The 18401-nt window shown below is 46.9% G+C and overlaps 1 protein-coding gene across 1 annotated transcript; it reads right to left on the bottom strand.

The window, feature by feature from the left end:
- Positions 1-1164: 1164 nt before the first annotated feature.
- Positions 1165-13663, bottom strand: HPSE (heparanase). Its single transcript, XM_039551398.1, is given in 14 exon segments — positions 1165-3138; positions 3866-4012; positions 4167-4285; positions 5946-6060; positions 6578-6684; positions 7299-7392; positions 8768-8815; positions 9335-9506; positions 9968-10141; positions 10501-10626; positions 11654-11799; positions 13289-13401; positions 13403-13540; positions 13542-13663. Coding segments are annotated over 14 exon segments (1725 nt in total). The 5' UTR covers positions 13608-13663; the 3' UTR covers positions 1165-2978.
- Positions 13664-18401: the final 4738 nt, after the last annotated feature.

Raw genomic sequence — 18401 nt, forward strand, 5'->3', positions numbered from 1 at the left:
ATTTAAATAGTGAGTCCTGGCAATGAATCCCCACAGCCTCTCTGCCTGCTGTGTCCATAGGAACACAGATGCTCTGACTGTCACCAGGTGGATGCTCCTCTACAGACACTGCTTTGGGGCTTTTTTATGTTTGATGTGGCGAGGAAACCCTGGACCGTCTGCAAAAAATTTTTAAGGAGCTCATGGAAATAAAGCAGAAACGTAAGCTTTTACAGTTACTGCCACTGTGTTTATATTCATAATAAAGTGGCCTGGCCCTTCACTGAAAGATAATCTAGGGAATAGCTCATTTCAGACTAATAAAACTCAGCTGTCTTGTTTGGCTCAAATCTGAGTTGATGGTCAAAATGTCCCTGACTCTAAGAAGACTATCAGTTTCCTTATTTCCACATACACCAAATGATCTCCTGTACCAAAGTCTGATGCGACTTACTGCATTTTCCAGGAACTGATTTACAGCAAATCCAACGTGAGTAACCTGGCCTCCAGAGTCAAAAGAGCAAAAGTGAATTGGAATGAGTGTGAGATATGGTTCTTACTGTTCTCAAATAAGTGTACACACCCATATTCAATCCCCCAAGGTTTACAACTCTCACAGAGAAATAAAAGCCCCAGAGATAAGGGTGGGGCAGGCATTGGTCCTGTGAGGGTGATGTTCGTCTCTCTATCATAACTGTCTGGGAGTGCTGGGATCCAGCATCTTTCCCATTCCCTGCACTTATGTCCCTCTTGCTCTGTTTGCATAGAGCTAACAGTAGGTAGTAGCTTGATGTGCAGTACTGTGAAGAGAAAGGTGGTTACTGAGCCATAAAGCAAACCTCCCCACCCCACAGTGAAGAACCGGGCTCAGAGAACGAGACGTGGTTGGCAGCAGCTGCTATTTGCATGCACAAAGATCCCCGGGCCCCTCCTGGTAGTTCCTGTCTGCCAATCACCAGCATATGTATCAGGTCTGAGTCAGACTGGGTGCAGGGCTTCCGAACTGGTGGGCAAACACAACGGAAACACACCAGCCTGTGTAGGATTTCTTTCATTTTTGTGTACTTGGGTACTCTTGTTGATAACCAAAAAAAGCACAGGTAGTTATGACCAAAAGAAAAGTAGGGAGTGTCCTGGTATCAGTATGTCAAAAAGGAGTCTTAAAAAAAATGAAGATAGCCAAAAGCTGGTATAAATAGTTTTAATTAAAATCTTCAAATACAAAACCCACAAGCATTGGAATAAACAAAATTTTTAGAAAAGTTCTAAAAAGAAGCTACCAGACAAATAATAACTTTGATGTTTTAGTTGTAACTTATATTTTAATAACAATAATAAGATATTATTAACTTTATACTGACTGTACGTAAGACTTTCCACTCCGTCTTACACTCTCTTTACTTCTTTTATGGAACTTGGACAACATAAACAAACTCAGCCTTCCTCATTTCTGATCTGTGTTATCCCCTGATACATAACCCTTCACAGAATGCATCTGTGGATGCACACACTCCTTTGACACACTGAACTCAAGTATAACCTTTTTAGTGTGCAGGTTGTCATCACAGCTACAAAAGTACATCAGTTTCAAAAGTACTCTCATTAAAAAAAGGTGCCCTGCCCTACATTAAGTCCCATGTAGCTGGTAGCATCTTTTTAAACCTTAAAAAGGGAAGTACAGTCATGTGGAGTTGTTCTTCCCTGCTGTGCTCAAAACATCATACGGCATTGACAGTTGTGTGGGTTACCTTCAAGAAAAGTAGATGCAAATAAATATGTGCAGGTGGCCACAGCTACTGTCTGAGGCCTTTTGTTGCTCTGGGGACCAGCAGCCTGTGTGCCACAGGGAGCTATTGCTGGCACAGCCAACTGCAAAAATGGTGAAGGCAGAGCTGGGGAGAAAAGCCACCACCAACATAGATTTCTGTCCAAAATCGCTGTTCTCCCAGTAGGAAGGATGTGAGCCTGGCTGGGCAGTTCTGTCCCCAGGATGCTCTAAGGCCACTGATATCCCTCTGGTGGTTGTGGGGTGAGTGGTTTGCTCAGCCTCTTTCCTATGCCGTTTCCGCGAGGTTAGGGAGTGTAAAGCAGAGAGAGTTTCACCCGTGCATAGGTTCAGGGAAGTCCTTTCCAGCTGAGCTGCCTGCAGGGCGGTGCAGGTTAAGGAGTCACAAACTCTCACAGTGCAGCCCCCTGAGCACAGAGGGTTATTGCCAGGGCGCTGGCAGGCTCCTCTCCTTTCCTTGCAGGGAGGAAGTGTGTGATGGCAGAGGCAGACCACCCTAAAGGAACAGCCTGCATTTCCCGCGCCAACAACTCGCCTTTGGAAAGCACATGGCCACAGCTCCATCTTGTGACTGAACTCTCCTGGCTTGAGAAAAATGTGTGGCGCCACCCCAAATCTGATAGAGGATCTGGTTTCTCTGCGTGGCCTTTCCCCGTGCAAACACCCTGACCGTGGTTTGCTTTGCATGTCCACGCTTTCCACCCCAAGATACCCTCAGCAACCATAACCCCCTCTCAGGCTTCCCCACATGGTGCAAAGTCACAGCTGTGCAGCTCAAATGAAAACCCTGCTCATCCTTTCTAAAGGCAAGCTTTTGAAGAAACTGCTTTAGGAGCTGTGCTTGCAGAAATGAGAGGGAGATGGGAGGTTGCAGTGCCTGGGCTGCCAGAGCCCCAAGCAGTGTGAGAAGCTGATGTGGCTCTGTGCATGGTGTGGAGGAGGATTCCATGCTCAAACACAGTGATAGGCTGGATCAAGAGCAAAACCAGTCCCTGCCTGGTCTTGTTCTACCTGGATAATTCTCCTGGGATCTTTCATGTACCAATTACCCAGTGGGATCTTATGTCTTCCCCAGCTCTCAGTTCATACTAGTGCTACAACATTTGCATCCCTTACCAGAATTAAATCCCGTGGTAGAAATGTGAATTTCTAGGATTAGAATTCCCTACTAGCTAAGTGCTTTTCATTTATCCTGAGTGTGTGTATTGACCACTTAAATGCAAGCAATAGCTTTGGCATTTTTGATAACATAAAAGCCATAGGAGAAGGCTGGAAGGCCGAGCAGGGTGCCGGGACCAAGGGGCTTTTCCATAAGCTCTGGCAGTGTTTCGTCATCCAGCATCCGTAGCACATGGCCGTTCAGCTCAATAGACCTGGAGAAGGGACAGAGAGACTGTTTGGGCAGCTGTGCTCTGTTTACCACTGAGTACAAACTGCTCTGGGCCTGAGTGTAAACAGTAACTCAGCCCAAAGCCAAACTAAACTTCCCTTGAGTGTGTGTGTACACACACACACACAGACATCTGTAGCACTCCCTCTGCAAGGACTCCTTCAGAGTGGTAGCACTAGCACATCAAAAAGTACATTTCTTTCTCTTCCAGTGAGGTCAACAGCTAAAAAAAGGCTTTGAAAAGTACAAATTTTAATTGTTTTTTTCTCCTAAAAATATGCATATTATTCTATGCCCACAGAGCAGATCCATTCCCTGTGGATGTATTAACAATGACAACAAAAACACCCCATCAACATACAAAGCCTAAACACGTTGCTGTAAATCAGGAGCCAGCACTTGGGAAAGCAATATACCTGTGCTTGTGCAAAAAAAAATAAAGGACTTTAGCTGCTGGTCCAGACTGCTGATGCCTGCTAGGAGATACTTCCAAATTAACATCAGGTGAATGTCCTTATAACTTAGCAAGCTTTCAGTAGCCTGAGTTTAGGAGACCTGATTTAACAGAAGTCAGATCTTACTGAAAAAAACCCATATGACTGAATGGTAACCTCTTCTTTCCCCTGGCACATTGAATAAGGTGAGGTTTTAAAGACCTTCTAAGCCTACTCACAGTCTTTTCCACAGGGGCCGGAGGAATTGTAACTTACCTGGAAAGAATGTTCTCTTTGCCATGAGGCAATAAGAGGTACTGATCCACGTGCTTGCTCGATAGGTAATTCGGTAGCTCCAAATGTTGGGTAACATTATAGAGGTTTAAGGCAAACAGCGTCACATCCCCTTCTCTGTACTTTGGGCTGCAGGGCAAGAGAAGGTGATGGTGGGGATGAGGAGACAAAGAGGTTTCACAGAAAAAATGTGCGAACCTGCACTGTCCCAAATGACATTTGTTGGCCCGGGGTTGGCTGTGGGCTCAGTTTTTGGGATATTTTGTCCTTTCTGGAGGCTTACTTGAGGCTGTTTGTGCAGTGGAGGTAGACACGGAGCTTCCTCTTGTCAGCGCCTGCCAGGCCAACCTGCAGCACCTTGGTACCCACCAGCTTCTTGTAGAGCAGAGAGAGCCAGTAGTCCTGGGAGGCACAAAAAAATATGGAAACGTTTATGTACATGCCAGGTGCTCCACACAGCAGAGCTGTGAATCTAACCTTCATTTAGAAGCTCGTTTCAAGAGGTTTTCCCCTATAGCTTTTTGCTTTACCAAGCTTTTCACCCTATCTATTTAGATTCACACAAACACCATAGCTACAAGGGAAGCCCTGCCTGTGAGCAGCTAAGGTACCTTAGAGTCATTTCTCCCCTCATTTGCAACTCTCAGAGCTCTGTCAGGGAGAGATTGTTTGCATTTTGGAAACACCCTTCTGCAGGGTACAGAGAACCTGAGGGCTGAATGCAGGGGTGTGAACTGCCCTTCCTGCAGGAAAGCTTGCGCCTAAGGCACAGGTGCAACACCAGAAAGAAACTCCTAAACTCTAACGCCTTTCATTAACATTTTACTTTTGAACAGGTCTCAGGATTGATTTCTGAACCCGAGTGAGTCACCAGTGCATCCTCTGACACCCCAGGATGATGCCTCAGAGCAGGATGATGCCCAGCGCAGACTCATTTTTTCGAGGTCTTTCCAGGCTTTCAGGGAGCTTCTCCCAGCTCATCTGTTTGTCTTTGAGGTTTTTCTAGGAGGAAAACCTTTGTGTTTCTCTTCTGACTCACCACAAGCCTGGGAAAGTACTTTTCCTATCAGCCTTCATGCTCAATCCCTCTGCAAGAAGGTGCAGCCTTCTGATGCTGCTGTGCTTCCTAATTTCTGTGCTAACTACAGCTGATGGACTTGGGTTTGAATTTCCCTGCCTCTGAAGCGTTATTGGCTTGATTAACATCTGTACTGCCTGTAGGTGAGGAACAAGGCACATAGTTTCAGTCCAACTTAAATCTATTTTAAATGAGGGAATAAAAAGCCCAAAGCAATGAGCCTGATGATGCAGCCCCTGGCATAGGAACCAGCTGAGCAAGCAGGACAGGAAATCCCCATATGCTGGGTTTTCTTTCAGGCTGGATCTAAGACAACCCACGAAAATCACAATTTGGAAGCAGAAAAATGAGAGGGAAGCTAAAAAGAAAGATGCTGTCCTCTCACCCCAAGCTAAGTGCTAGTAGTACAAAGAAATGTGCTATATGTGCAAGAACAATGTATAGTTCCTATAATAAAGTTTTATCACAGCAAACTGTTATTTCCTAATGAATCAAACTATACTGAATATACATTTCAATTTAATTATCCTTCAGACACCACTGTAGGATGAATATGCTCATGACCTATAATGCTTGAGTCTTGACTTCATGTTGGCCAGGTTTTCGTGTGGAATATGATTTATTTTAATACCTCTTTTCAATTCTGTTTATAAACTCAGCTGAGGAGTAGCCAAACCAAAACAGGCCATCCAGAAAAGCCTTGTGAGCTCCAGGAGCACCTGCGTACAAACCAGAGCATTGTGTCCCACGGATCAGTCTCTGCCGTGCTGAAGACTGGCTGCACCCCTGCAGTTGCACTAAATATCTTGTGTGCATACATATATATGTAATAACACATTAACCCCTCGTGGAACATGAGATAACTTTAGGTATAAGGATACCTGTGACCATCCAAGCAAAAAAAGGTGTTAAAATAGCTGACTTGTCCCTCCACACCCAGCATTGCCTGTGCAGAGGTGCATCCAGGGGGTGTCATTTACATACCGGCAAAGGCTCAAAGTTGGCATCCACCAGGTGATAGGTCCCTGCCCCAAAGAAAACCTGTCTCATCACCACATCAATCCCCTGCCTGGCTGAAAGCCCGAGTTTGTCCAACCACCTGCCAAAAAATGAGGCAAATATCACACAGATGAAATTGCTGACCTCAACTGTACCCTCTTGCCCCTCTCCAACCAGCTCGGGAAGCATGAAAGCAAAAATTAGTGCATGATGCTACTTCCTTAAAATCACACAAATAATTTCAATTCAGATCTTGCATTGATTACATGAAAAAGTAATTTCAGACCACCTCTTGAAGTCCAAGTTGGTGGGAACAGTTGCTCTGTTCCCCTGTTTGCAGGTGGTGGAAACCAGGAGCGGCAGCAGATTCTCCTGAACTGGCCAAGGGTCTGAAGGCTGAGAGAAATCATCACACCAACAACAAGGTCACCTGTCATTACCAGACTTTGACTTGCTGGTCCACCAGGCCCTTCTAAAAAGGTCATCATGTCTTACAGGAGGGAAAAAAACTGCCCACACTCCCCAGAAAGCCTGAGGAAGCCACATTCCTCCTGTGGGGCAGCCCTCTTCAGCTGGCAAAATATGTAATTTCCCCACACCTGGGACATGGTACTCACATAAAGCCAGCAACATAAGTGTTAGACAGTCTGGGAGCTCCTCCTCCATAGGCAGAGCTTGTCTCTCCCAGCCAGACCTTCTTGTCTGGAACAGTCCCACCAACAATCTGGCCAGTGTGGCATTAGGGAAGAAGAGAAAGAGACAACAGTTAAGTTTTTTGGCTACTGAAATAAACAACATTTTGTGCTTTAGCCAAAGGCTCATTTAGGATGTATGCATTTAAGGGATAACACCCTGAGATGGGATGTCACAGAAATTTGGATCTAAAGGACTAGAAGTAGATTTACATCTTCCCCCCCAAAAAGAACTTGCTACCCATGTAAAACATCACTAAATCCAGGTCCCATAATTCTTCTTGTGCTGAGTAGTGCTATATTCTAAGTTATACTGTTCTCAGGATCTCAAAATACAAAAAACAATGCAGCCGGGAAAATGGGATAACCATAACTTACACCCCTGAGTAATTACTACATCAATAAATGAGAATGCTGTAAGTGTGTAATGCATGGCATCACGCACTTTTGCTGCATAGCAAACTGATGGAGATCATTTATTGTTAGTATTGCTAATCTTATGGGGTTTTTTTTAAATTTACAGCGTCAGCAGAACACAAGCTTTGAGCATCCCTATTTATTGCTAGTAAGAAATGGTGCTTTATTCTGGATTCTCTGCTAACCCCCTGGAAACTGAACTTAGGAATGATTGAACAGGACAAGGCACCTCCAGGACTTCATATATGGCTGCGGCAAAGGAATCCAGCACTTCAGGGCTCAAGAAATCCCCCCTTGTTGCACTCCGTCCATTCACATAGTAACTGAAAATAGGGGAAAAAACATAGCCAAAATTAGGGAAAAATACCACCAGTGGTACAAAACACCACTGAAAGTATTCAGTTGATTGGTACATTTATCCACAGCACGGTTTTCTGTCCAGTGCTTTTTAGTTTTTGTTTTCCAGATGTGTAGGTCTGTCACTTGTATTTAAGGGACTATCAGATATAATTACCTCCATAGAGGCAGGATATCACAGAAATTTCCACCAGTAGAAGTATTAGGTTTGTTTGCATCTACTCGTTTAGAATAAGGAAAACATCACCAAGAGCCAGCTTCTGTATCTCTTCTCTTGTTGAGGAGTCTGACACTCCTATGTGATTACTTGCTTTACTGTATCAAGTTATATATTAAAAATATAATATCCCAGAATCTGTCCCTCTGCTGGAATATTTTGGCCACTTGGAGGGCGCGAGAATGTGGGCATCCTTGTGGCATGAAGGTTGCCCTCCACCATGAGCAGAAGAGCTTTTAAGTCTGGTTTGTCCACATAAATTGGGATCCCTGTGGTTTTTGCATTTCATCCTATCACTCAGTCCTACCAGAAGTAGCTGAAGCCTTCCAGCCACAAGAGGAAGCTAAAACCTGATAATCCTAAATTAGTAAAGAACAGGCCAGGAAGGGGAAAGGACATATTTCATGCCTTTCTAGTAGCTCAAAATACAGAGATAATTCATGTATGTATGCATATATATAAAAAATAAGTATGTGCCTCTTTTCCCACTGTTACCTCACTGATGCATGTAAATGTCCTGCTTTTGACATGCCTTCACATGGAAAAGACGTTCAAACATGTGGAGTTCATGGCCCTGGGGTCAACTTACTCCACTGCCCTCGTGAGCACTTTAAACCTACAAATCAAGAGCAAAGGGCCACGTGCCAGGGCTGCTTGCGCTGCATGTGGGATCTGAGGGTGAGTTACCCACACAGAGACTAAAATGACTCAGAGAACGAACTCAAGGGAGCAGGAGGAGCTGCTGGCACTTTTCCATGGACAAGGGTCAGCCAGACCTGCAGGGCTTTTCCTTTATATCAAGTAGATATAAATAGAGCAAGCAAAATGATCCTCTTGCATATAATGCATTTTCTGCTGCTGTGCTTATGTGACAACCCCCCACCACAGCTTTTGGGTCTCTGCACCAAGTAGACCCTTTGGAGACTTCAGCATTTCTGTAATGTGCTCCCTCAATTCATCTCTTATTCTGAACAGAGAAATTTGTGGAGAGGCCCCCAAGGAACTGTCGAAAGGCACATTTCACCCCTCTTTTCTGTTGAGATTGACAGTTCTGTTCAAATTGACATTTTGTAAAGAAAACGAGGCAGTAATCAGAGTGATAGTGGTATCCAAACGGTACTTACTGGTGCCATGTGACTGAGTCGATGACCTTCCCTCCCGATTTCAGGAAGCTGCAACCAGAGGGCATGGCAGAGAGCAGACGGTTAGCAGTACTAGTGATGGGTCATGGCCCTCCCACCAGTGCAACGCCAATCGCAGCCCCCCCTCCCCCCCAGCTGGCAGTACTGATGGTGAGTGCTTGGGGACCAGGCTTGCCATGGCTTTTATGCAGGCTTTGGGCAGCCGGGCTGCCTCCGCAGGTTGCTGGGAAGATGAACTGATGTTTATATAACACATGGGTGTTTCTCAGGCTAAAAGCCCTTGTTGGCACAACCCTAGAGCCAGTGCTCAGTGGGAAAACGTGTGGACCACTGGTGTACTGCCAGCAGCTGAGTTTCACCTGGCTGAGTATTCAAGCCTTGAACTCATGCATGCAGGTAAGATTTTAGTTGTCCTCAGTCAAGGGAAAAAAAATTGTTCAACCCCTACCTTGAAGCCTCTTCATGCCTCCTGCATCTAGGGGCAGACAAGCCACAATTCTCCACACCTGCCCCACCCCAGGGAGTGCTGCTGGCACCTCACACCCCTACCTTCTCAGCAGTCTCTGAGTGTGCTTTCGGGGCTGCCCAACATCGGGACCATAGAGCTTGGCATGCTGGTAGAGGGCATAGTTATTCAGGAGCTGGCGTAAGTGAATAAAATCTTGCCCCAGCTGGAAGCCATCGATGTGGATGCCAGATTTCTTCCTGAAGCTGTTGGGCTCTGGGGAAGACACGTGCACATCAACATTCCACTCTATTTCTGGGGCACAGAATAGGGCAGTTACATCCAAATGGGAAGCACCAGTCCCCTAAGGCTTCACCTGATCTGGCCTGATGTGGGTGAGATATTGGAAGGTGAGCATGAAACCAAAAGCCCAGGGGATACAGCATGCTGCTGTCCAGCACTCTGTCGCAGCCAGTCCCCATAGGTGACATTCTGCACCTTGTGGGACATCGTTCACCTCCTCTCAAAGCCCTAGTAGGATCAGCAAAATCATCTCAATTTGCTCATTCATTGTGTCTTCTTGTGAAATCCCTTGTTGCAAATTAAGACCTTAATGTCTCTTAATAAAACATCACCTTGCCTTTATGTGCCATCATCCAAAACATCCAAAGTTACCAGACCATACCCTGTGGTGGTACTTTTCCAGGTGGCGGCTGGCCTGGCCAACAAGCACTTACCATTCCCAAGCTCCCAGGAGATGTTGTACCTCTGGGAAGCACAGTAGTCCAACAATTCCTGGGCATTCGAGCTGTCCCACTGCAAGCCACCTTTCCGCAGCAAGGCGTTGAGTCCAAAGATCAGGTGAAACCCTGAGCAGTTTGCAAAGCTGTAGAGAATATCCAGTGTATTTCCTGCACAGAGGAGAAAGGAGGGCTATTTATCTCAAGGTTAGAGTGTGCTAGTTGAGCTCTGGCCAAGCAACAATCTTTACTGCCTGTATTTATTTAGCCTGATGCTACAGATGTGCCAAACTCTCCCAACCAGACAGAAGAAGTCAGGCCCCACTACACAACATTTAACAAGTTTTGAGAACCTCCCAACTCCTGCAGCTGAATACTATTAAACGTGAGGTGGCAAACAGTGGGAAAAGAGTTCTCTGAATATTTTTCTAAGTGGGTGAAATGTTTCTTTTTCAGTGATTTCAGCTCCTAACAGCCTATGACCCTTTTACCATGGGGCAGAGAATTGCATCCCCCTGTTTAAGTCTTACTTGTAATGGTGGTGTTTTTGTGCTTTTTCCGGTTCTGTTCGGCAAGAATCAGCTTCTCCTGGCTAGGCCATTGGGCCAGCAGCAGCTTCTCAACAGCAGCAAATGCAGGTTTCGAGCCACAAGCCTCTGTAGGGCAGAAGGGTGATAGGAATTAACTCCTCACCTCCACAGCCAGCGAACCCTTGTTTCAGTGAGCTGACAAAGCATAGACTGCCATGCCTGAGGGGCAGATAAGCCAACCTGGCATGCAGTGGTGTGGCTGGGATCACAACCCACCTTGCTGTGGGCAGGAACAGGGCAATGCTTCCTGCACTGCCCATCTCGTGCAGGGGAAAGTGCTGACTTCCCCACATGGCTCACTGGCAGGAGTCATAAGACACATTTCCTTCAAATTTCATGTTTTTTCTTGGCATGCAAACCAGGAACAAGCCATAACCAGAGAGGAAGGCAAAAGCCATAGTCACAGGAAGTGGCCACTTAGCAAAGTGCTATGAGGGGAAAAGTACCACTTGACTTCAAAACTGAGCATCACGGGGTTGCACAGTAGTGTAGGATTGCACTGTTGTGCTATGTGCCACAGGAACAGACAGGACTTTTTCATCTGAAACACCTCTTGAAGAATTTATGCACTTTTGCTAAGTTCAAAAAGAAAATACCGAGCTCAAGCAGTTGGCAGGGGTCTAGCAGGTTTGCCCTGTCAAAGTGGCAAGAGGGCAAAGCTGCACCCCCAGCCCAGCTCTCTGGCTTTGGCAGAGAGATTGAACACTGTTCTCCTCAGATTATTTCTTCTGTGTGTTACTTAATTTTCATAATGAAGCTGCAACTTCTGAGCTGACTTTGACTGCCTCCCAGGCAGTGGGGGAGCTCCCAAGACTGTTGCAGGAAGCAGAAGACAGCAAACGGAGAGTCTCAGCAGATGCCAGGGAGGATGCAAGTTTCCCCACATCCTTTCTCACTTTCCCATGGCTGGCACAGCTCTTCCCGCAAACCATGCTGAAAGCCCACAGATCTCCTCTCCATGGATGTCAGCAATACTGACCCTGTGGAGGGCCCCCAATGCTGCTGCTGTGCTCTTGCATCATCCTCAGCCTGTATCAAAGACCCTCCAAAACCCAGGATGGTTTCAAGTCTAACACATTGATGCCCACTTTACCTTGCTGTGCCTGAAGTTCCCAGAGGATTTTTTCTTCTGAAGTTGAATCCTTGTTGGGATCAAAGATAAGAAAATCTGTCTCAGTGCCACCAAACCTCAGGAAACCTGGGGACAGGGCCATTGCCAGGGCACGCAGTTTGGAGTTGCTGAGGAAGGAATGCAGAGAAACAGAAAACCACTATATTTATGTAGACTGTGTTGAGGGTAAACATGGCAAGCACTTTGAGGACCATGCTGCAGCAGGTGACCTGGGGCTACCCAGTAGCCTCAGGGCATTCCTGACACCATGCTGGGATCTGCATCCCAGCCCTCTGTCCTGTACAGTCTGATGTACAAGACGGACACTGATGGCCAAGTGAGCCAGGAGAGCGTCTATGAGGCAACAAGGGGAGGACATGCCTGAGGGAACATGGTCACAGGCAGGGAGTCAAATCTTGGGGCAAAGTAAGGCAAAACTTCAAAACAGGCTTGTTTTTTTGGTCCTAAACACCCTCCTCCCCCAGATGTTTTGGCTTTGTTTGTGCAACACCAACATAAATGTCCTGTGAGAAGGTGGACACAAAACTGACTTTACATCATCAGCCCCAACTTCCATCGACAACAGCCAAAGCAATTGCCTTTGTACCCAAGGGAGATTAGGACTCCCTGCTGGGACAAGTGTTAGCTTTATCAAAGCAGGTGTACAAAAGAACATAACTGTGATGTGCTCACACCCCGTGCAGGATGTGCAGTACCGACACCCAGCCCTCTCTGAGGGACACTGCGAGGCGTCAGAGGGCACCAGGCACATTAGGCACTATCTGCTCCTGGTGACAAACAGCAGATTAGAGGCCACCAAATACTTCCTGCTCCTTGTGGTGGCAGGGCTGGCCCCAGACTGAACCGCAAGGTGTATGGTTGGGGCTGGATGCTGGGGACTTGAGCACTTTCCAGTAAAGCTGGTGACACCTTTCTCACCACTTCAGTGAGGAGGAAAACTTGCAAGTGGTGGGAAGAAGGAAATCAGGACTGGAGGATCCACATATTTTTTGAATACCTTCACAGATGGTGATCCCACCATCTGCTTCCCTGGGCAGCCTGTTCCAGTGCATGACTACCCTCTCAGTGAAGAAATTTTTCTTAATATCCAATCTAAACTCTCCCTGGTGCAACTTGAGGCCGTTTCCTCTCCTCCAGTCACTTGTTACCTGGAAGAGACCGACCCACATCTCACTACAACCTTCTTTCCGGTAGTTCGGGAAGCGATAAGGGCACCCTGAAGCCTCTATTTCTCGAGGCCGAACAACCGCAATTCTCTCAGTTTCCTTCTCTTTTTTTGTCCTGCTAGCAAAGCAGCTCCTCTCCCAGGCTTATCCCCGAGCTGACCCTTGCCTGCATTCACCCAGCCCAGCCACCCCTTCCCCGAGCACAAAGGAGCCGGCGAGGCTCGCACCTGCGGAAGGTACCGCCTTCTGCCCTGGGAGGATGGAATTCGTGAACCGCGAAGCAGAGGGGATCCAGCAGCCTCTTCCCGACCCCAGTTCCAGGGGTGGGGGACTCCCCGTTCCCCCCAGCTCGCTCCGCAGCGCGTTTGCCGGGATGGCCCACCCTCCCAAGACCTTTTTCCTTTGCCCAAAGGGGCGAGAGGCGGCTCACCTGAGCAAGGCGACATAGCGCGGGTCCCGGGCGAGGCTGGCATCCAGCGTGAGGGAGAGGAAAGCCGGGCTCACCTCCCCTCGGGGGCTGCCCTGGAGCCCCAGCCGCAGCACCGGCCGCCCGCTGCCCCTCGGCCAGCGCCGGCAGCAGCAGCAGGAGCGGCAGCAGCATCCTCCGCTCCGGCCCCCCGCGCCCGCCGCCGCCGGCACCACCCCCGCGGAGGGCGGGCCCGGGGCTGCAGCGCTCCGCTCCCCGCCGGGAAGAACCGCGCTGGCGTGAGCAGGACCTTCCTCACCCTCTGGAAGGGCTCCAACAGCATCTTCGAGCCTCAAATCAGCACCAAGACGCCCGAAACCCGGGGTTACCCAAACGCCTCAACCATTGCAAAATAAACCTGTGTTTCCAGCTGATTCCTTTCCTGCTCGCACCTTTGCACCCTTGCAGCCGCCTCCTCCAGCATCCCGGCCTGCCCGAGCGGCCGTGGGCGTTTCCGTGTACAACCAGCGGGCTGGAAAATGGCTACAGGCTGAACGCTGCCGCTCCAGGGCTGAGATGTCAGCCCGGCACCCCAGCTGCCGCCTCCACTGCGGGAACCCGAGTCCCAGCAGCACACAGCCGTGTCAGGCTGAAACCTGCCTCTCCCTGCTACACTGTTGGAACAAGTGTACGTCCTAATTACAGAGGCAGGAAGCTTGGAATTACTGTTACAAAAAGATTCAGGTCGGCTCTGGGCCTGCGCCCCAGGTGCTCCTCGAAGAGTCCAGTCTGTACCGAAACTCCTCCTTTGGCGACAGCTGGCCTTGCCCGGGAGGCCTGTCGGGAAGGAGCCAGCTGCAGCCACGGAGTAGGTATGGCTTAGTATCATAGAATGGCTTGTGTTATTCCAAACCCCACACCATGGGCAGGGATGCCTCCCACTAGACCAGGTTGCTCAAAGCCCCATCCAGCCTGGCCTTGAACACTTCCAGGAATGAGATGTCCACAGCTTCTCTGGGCAACCTGTGCTGATGCCTCACCACCCACACAGTAAATGGTTTCTTCCTGACATCAAGTCTAAACTAACCCTCCTTCAGCTTTAGGCTGCTCCCCTCTTGTCCTATCACTCCGTGCCCTTGCAAAAAGTCTCTCTACAGCTCTCTTGTTGTCCCTTCAGCTACTGGAAGGTGCTCTAAGGTCACCCTGGAGCATTCTCCTGTCCAGACTGAACAACCCCAGCTCTCTCAGCCTCTCCTCAAAGGAGAGTTGCTCCAGCCCTCTGATCACCTTTGTGACCTCCTAACAGGTCCACATCCTTCTTATTTTGAGGGACCCACAGCTGGATGCAGTACCACAGATGGAGTCTGGAGTAGAGGGAGACAATCACCTCCCTCGACCTACTGCCCACTCTCCCTTTGATGCAGCCCAGATTACAGTTTGCTTTCTGGACTGCAAGAATGTTTCTAAGTTTCTATGCACACTGCTGAAACATTTGCAGAGTTTTTAATCAATTCCACTTAGCACCGCCGTTGCATTTTCCACCTGCACCAGTTCATCCTGAAGTGTCCATGTTTTGTGTGAAGTTTGTTCTGAAAACAGCTGTCTGCTGGAACAGCCCGCGAATCTGTTACTTTATTTGGGTGCAGCACTTCCCACACGCACCGAAGTTTGGGCATTAATCAGCGTGGCTCAAGTGCTCGCCTGCCTGGCCCTTCCGGTTCCTGCTTGCTCTACATTTTTGTACTATTAAGTAACTCTCCACCAGAACTAGAAGAACTCGACCAAATTAATTCTGTTGCTGATAAACACATCCATGGCCCTGCCAAAAAGGAAGCATCAGTGACACTTCTGACTGTCCCAGTATCTTAGTCAGGGTAGTGCTTCCCATTTTGGGGGTGCAGCACCGATTATGTGCCTATGCCCCAGGAAGGGCTGGGGTGACTATCTGCCAGAGGAGTAACTCATCTATCAGCAGATGACTGGAGTACCAAACAAACTACCCAGCCCCATGGGTGAACTAAGGATATAAGAATGTAGTTCAGTGTGTGAGAAATCATTGCTGCAAACCTAGCTAAGGTTGTTACTACAGGTACAGGAAAGGTCAGGAGCAGTCAGGCAAGATGCAGCCGGTGCACAATTTTTTCTGTTGGAATTACCCTACTTCTGCCTTGATTTCTTCCATGTTCTTCTTTGAGAAGAGGCACTTTGAGGCACTTGCCACTGTGGTGTATTTCTCACAGCAAAGGCACAAGGTGTATTTCAAATGGTCAAGGCTATGGTCTGGATTCAGTTGCTGTGTACAGATGTGTGTATGTAAATTCTAGCACGTGTTGTGTTTTTAGCAGCCTGCAAAACCTTCTATCAGGAAAACAATGCCCTCCAGCATTAGCTTAAGAGCTTGAAGTACTAAATGAGAAGCGGCAGCTTTTGCCTGGGCATTTTCCACATGGTTTTATACACATTTTAAAATACTGCAGAGTAGGGGAGATCAGTACAGATGTATTTGGACTCATGGAAATTAGTCCAGAATTTGAGTGGTGCCCTATGAGCTCCAAGGGGAGCACTTAAGAAGTAGGACTAGGCTTAAGCCCACTTGAGTGTTACTTGAAATCAGCTCTAAACAAGCATCCCATCCCACTTCCTCACTCCACAGAAAGCCTACACCCTGCCTTGTGACATTCAAATTCTTTGGTCTTGCAGCTCCTATCAGGCAGTCCTGCTTCTCCCGTGACAGATGCCATTAGACACCCTGTGATGACTAGGTTTTTATAACTAGAAAGAACTAAAAATAAAACCTTCCAGGAATTTCAACTGTCTGACAGCAGCAGCGCCATGCTATTGCTAACAGGGGCACCACTGCTGTTCCTGGGCAAGCATCAAGAACTGATACATTTATATCTATATGTATGTCAGTGCTTTACCTTGTGCATACTAAGGGAATTCAGAAGGAAGGAGCTGCCTGTACAAAAGGCAAACAATTCTTGTGGCAGAGCAGTGTTTGGGCAGGTGAACAGAGCTGACCTGTGTCAGAGTACTGCTCTGTTTCTATGTAAGAAGCCTCAGGAAGAGGAAACTAAGGCTAAGCTGATGCCAAGAAAGCATGGAAACTGTAAAAACAGAAATGCCTGTCAAAGTGGTTTTGTAAGGTATCCTTCCTCCCTGCTGCAAGCCTGCAGCCAGACCTTGTCCTGACACAGCACACAGCTCTCAGCACTTCCAGCTGGTTTTATTTCTGAAGCCAGCTGGTTATGGGAGTCTGAGATGGCACACACTGTTTGTTCAGAGATGGAAATGACACCTTGGGTCTAGATTTTAGCAGTTCTCTTTGAAATGCACATAGAGATTAAATGAAGCTTTAAAAGGAAGGACAAAGTGAGAGCTAGGCAGGACTAACTCAAATGGAAACAGCTTTCCAGAACACAGGAACACAATAGGTCTCATTCACACAATGAAAATTATCAGCTAAATGATACCCTAAGCCTGACTCTCTTACCAGTCCTTCCAGGGAGACAGTTTTGTACAGGGGTTCTTGTTATGTACAGGGGTTCTTGAGAGAACAGAATTATGGCTCAGGGGAAGGAAGGGAATCACACAAACACAAGAACTGGTCTCTGTGGGCAAGTTGGAAAGTGGAGTGAATGGAAATAAAAACTGAGAAATATGCTCTGAGGTTTTAGGTCAGAACATCTCTCTGCACCTGAACAGACTTGCACACACAATAGCTCTGATCCAATTTACTGTGGGTTGTGAAGACATGGCAGGAACATCCATGTTTTTATGACCTACTTTATCTTTGAAGCATCTACCATTATTTTACATAGAAATAAGATAAATTCATCAATGTTGCTTCTTTCCCTTTAACACAGGCCTTAGGACACAAACATCCGTTTGAAGCAAGAGAGAAATACTTGCTTTTCCAAAACATCTTGAACCCATCCTTAGCATAAGCTTTCCCATAGCACATCCCCCCATAATAGACATTTACCAAACTAATGCATACCCATTCCAACACCTTGCATGTTATATATATATATATAAATATATATATATATATATATATTTTATGACCCCAGTTCTGTACTTGATACTGAAGTACCTCAGCATCATCTGGCAGCACAAAAATACCATGACCAGCATCTGTTGTATTCCTTTGTATTCGTTTTTTCCTCCTCTCCCATCTCCACCCAGGGGAAAAGCCCAGGTAAGAAAGCTTTATGTGAAAAGCATTTAATCACACATTACTAAATACTGCAGAAAGAAAAAAGCAATATGAAATACATGTACTGCCTTGCCTGAAAAGCTTGATTTAAGGAAAATAAGACAAGCTACATATAGCAAAGTTTCAGTGCAAATTAGTGCAGCTTCATTTCACTGCTGATGCTCTCAAAGGTCACAGAGAAAGCCTTGGGGGAGTTGTACTCATCCATCTGGCAGAGCACAGCCTGTGTAAACAGAACAGCAGAAACAAGAAATGCCAACCTCTTTTTCTTTCCAGACCAGCTTTATGCAGATTTGAAACCACTCTCTTGTTTCAAACCAGCTTTTCCTGCCATTTTCACAGAAGCTCTGGCATTTGTAGGCAATGCTTGACTTTATTCCTAAATGTGTATCTCATCAAAACCTGATCTTGCAGCAGTGCTGGGTGTTACAATCACGTACAATGTGAGGGTACATTTAGCACCTGGCAGGAATTGTATTTTCCTGTTGTTCCCCTCTGCTATATAAATATATAAAAATGTACACTTTAGTTAGCATGCAAGTACAAGTATCATGCAAAGAATTGCAACAGAGGTTACAGGCTCATCAACTATTCTGTAATAAATGTAGCAATTAACGGATTATTTCCACAACATCTGTTATTGCAATAACACAGTACTTAGAGTGAATAATTTTATAGTAACTCCCTGGGGTTCCTTTCCCCCCCCAAATCCACACAAAACTCTATCAAACTTTGGAAAAGCACCACTAAGCACAAATAAACCTTTAGGGCAACTGGGTTTTCTTGTGTGGATACTACCTCACCTTCTTAGATATGTATGCACAGCTATGCTGGAATAAGCATTGTCTGCCTTTTGAATGTAACACAAATAAACCAGTAGAGAATTTAATATTATCTATTCGTTTTTCAAAAATATAC

The sequence above is a fragment of the Corvus cornix genome, chromosome 4, assembly GCF_000738735.6.
Source record: "Corvus cornix cornix isolate S_Up_H32 chromosome 4, ASM73873v5, whole genome shotgun sequence".
Classification (NCBI taxonomy): Eukaryota; Metazoa; Chordata; class Aves; order Passeriformes; family Corvidae; genus Corvus; species Corvus cornix.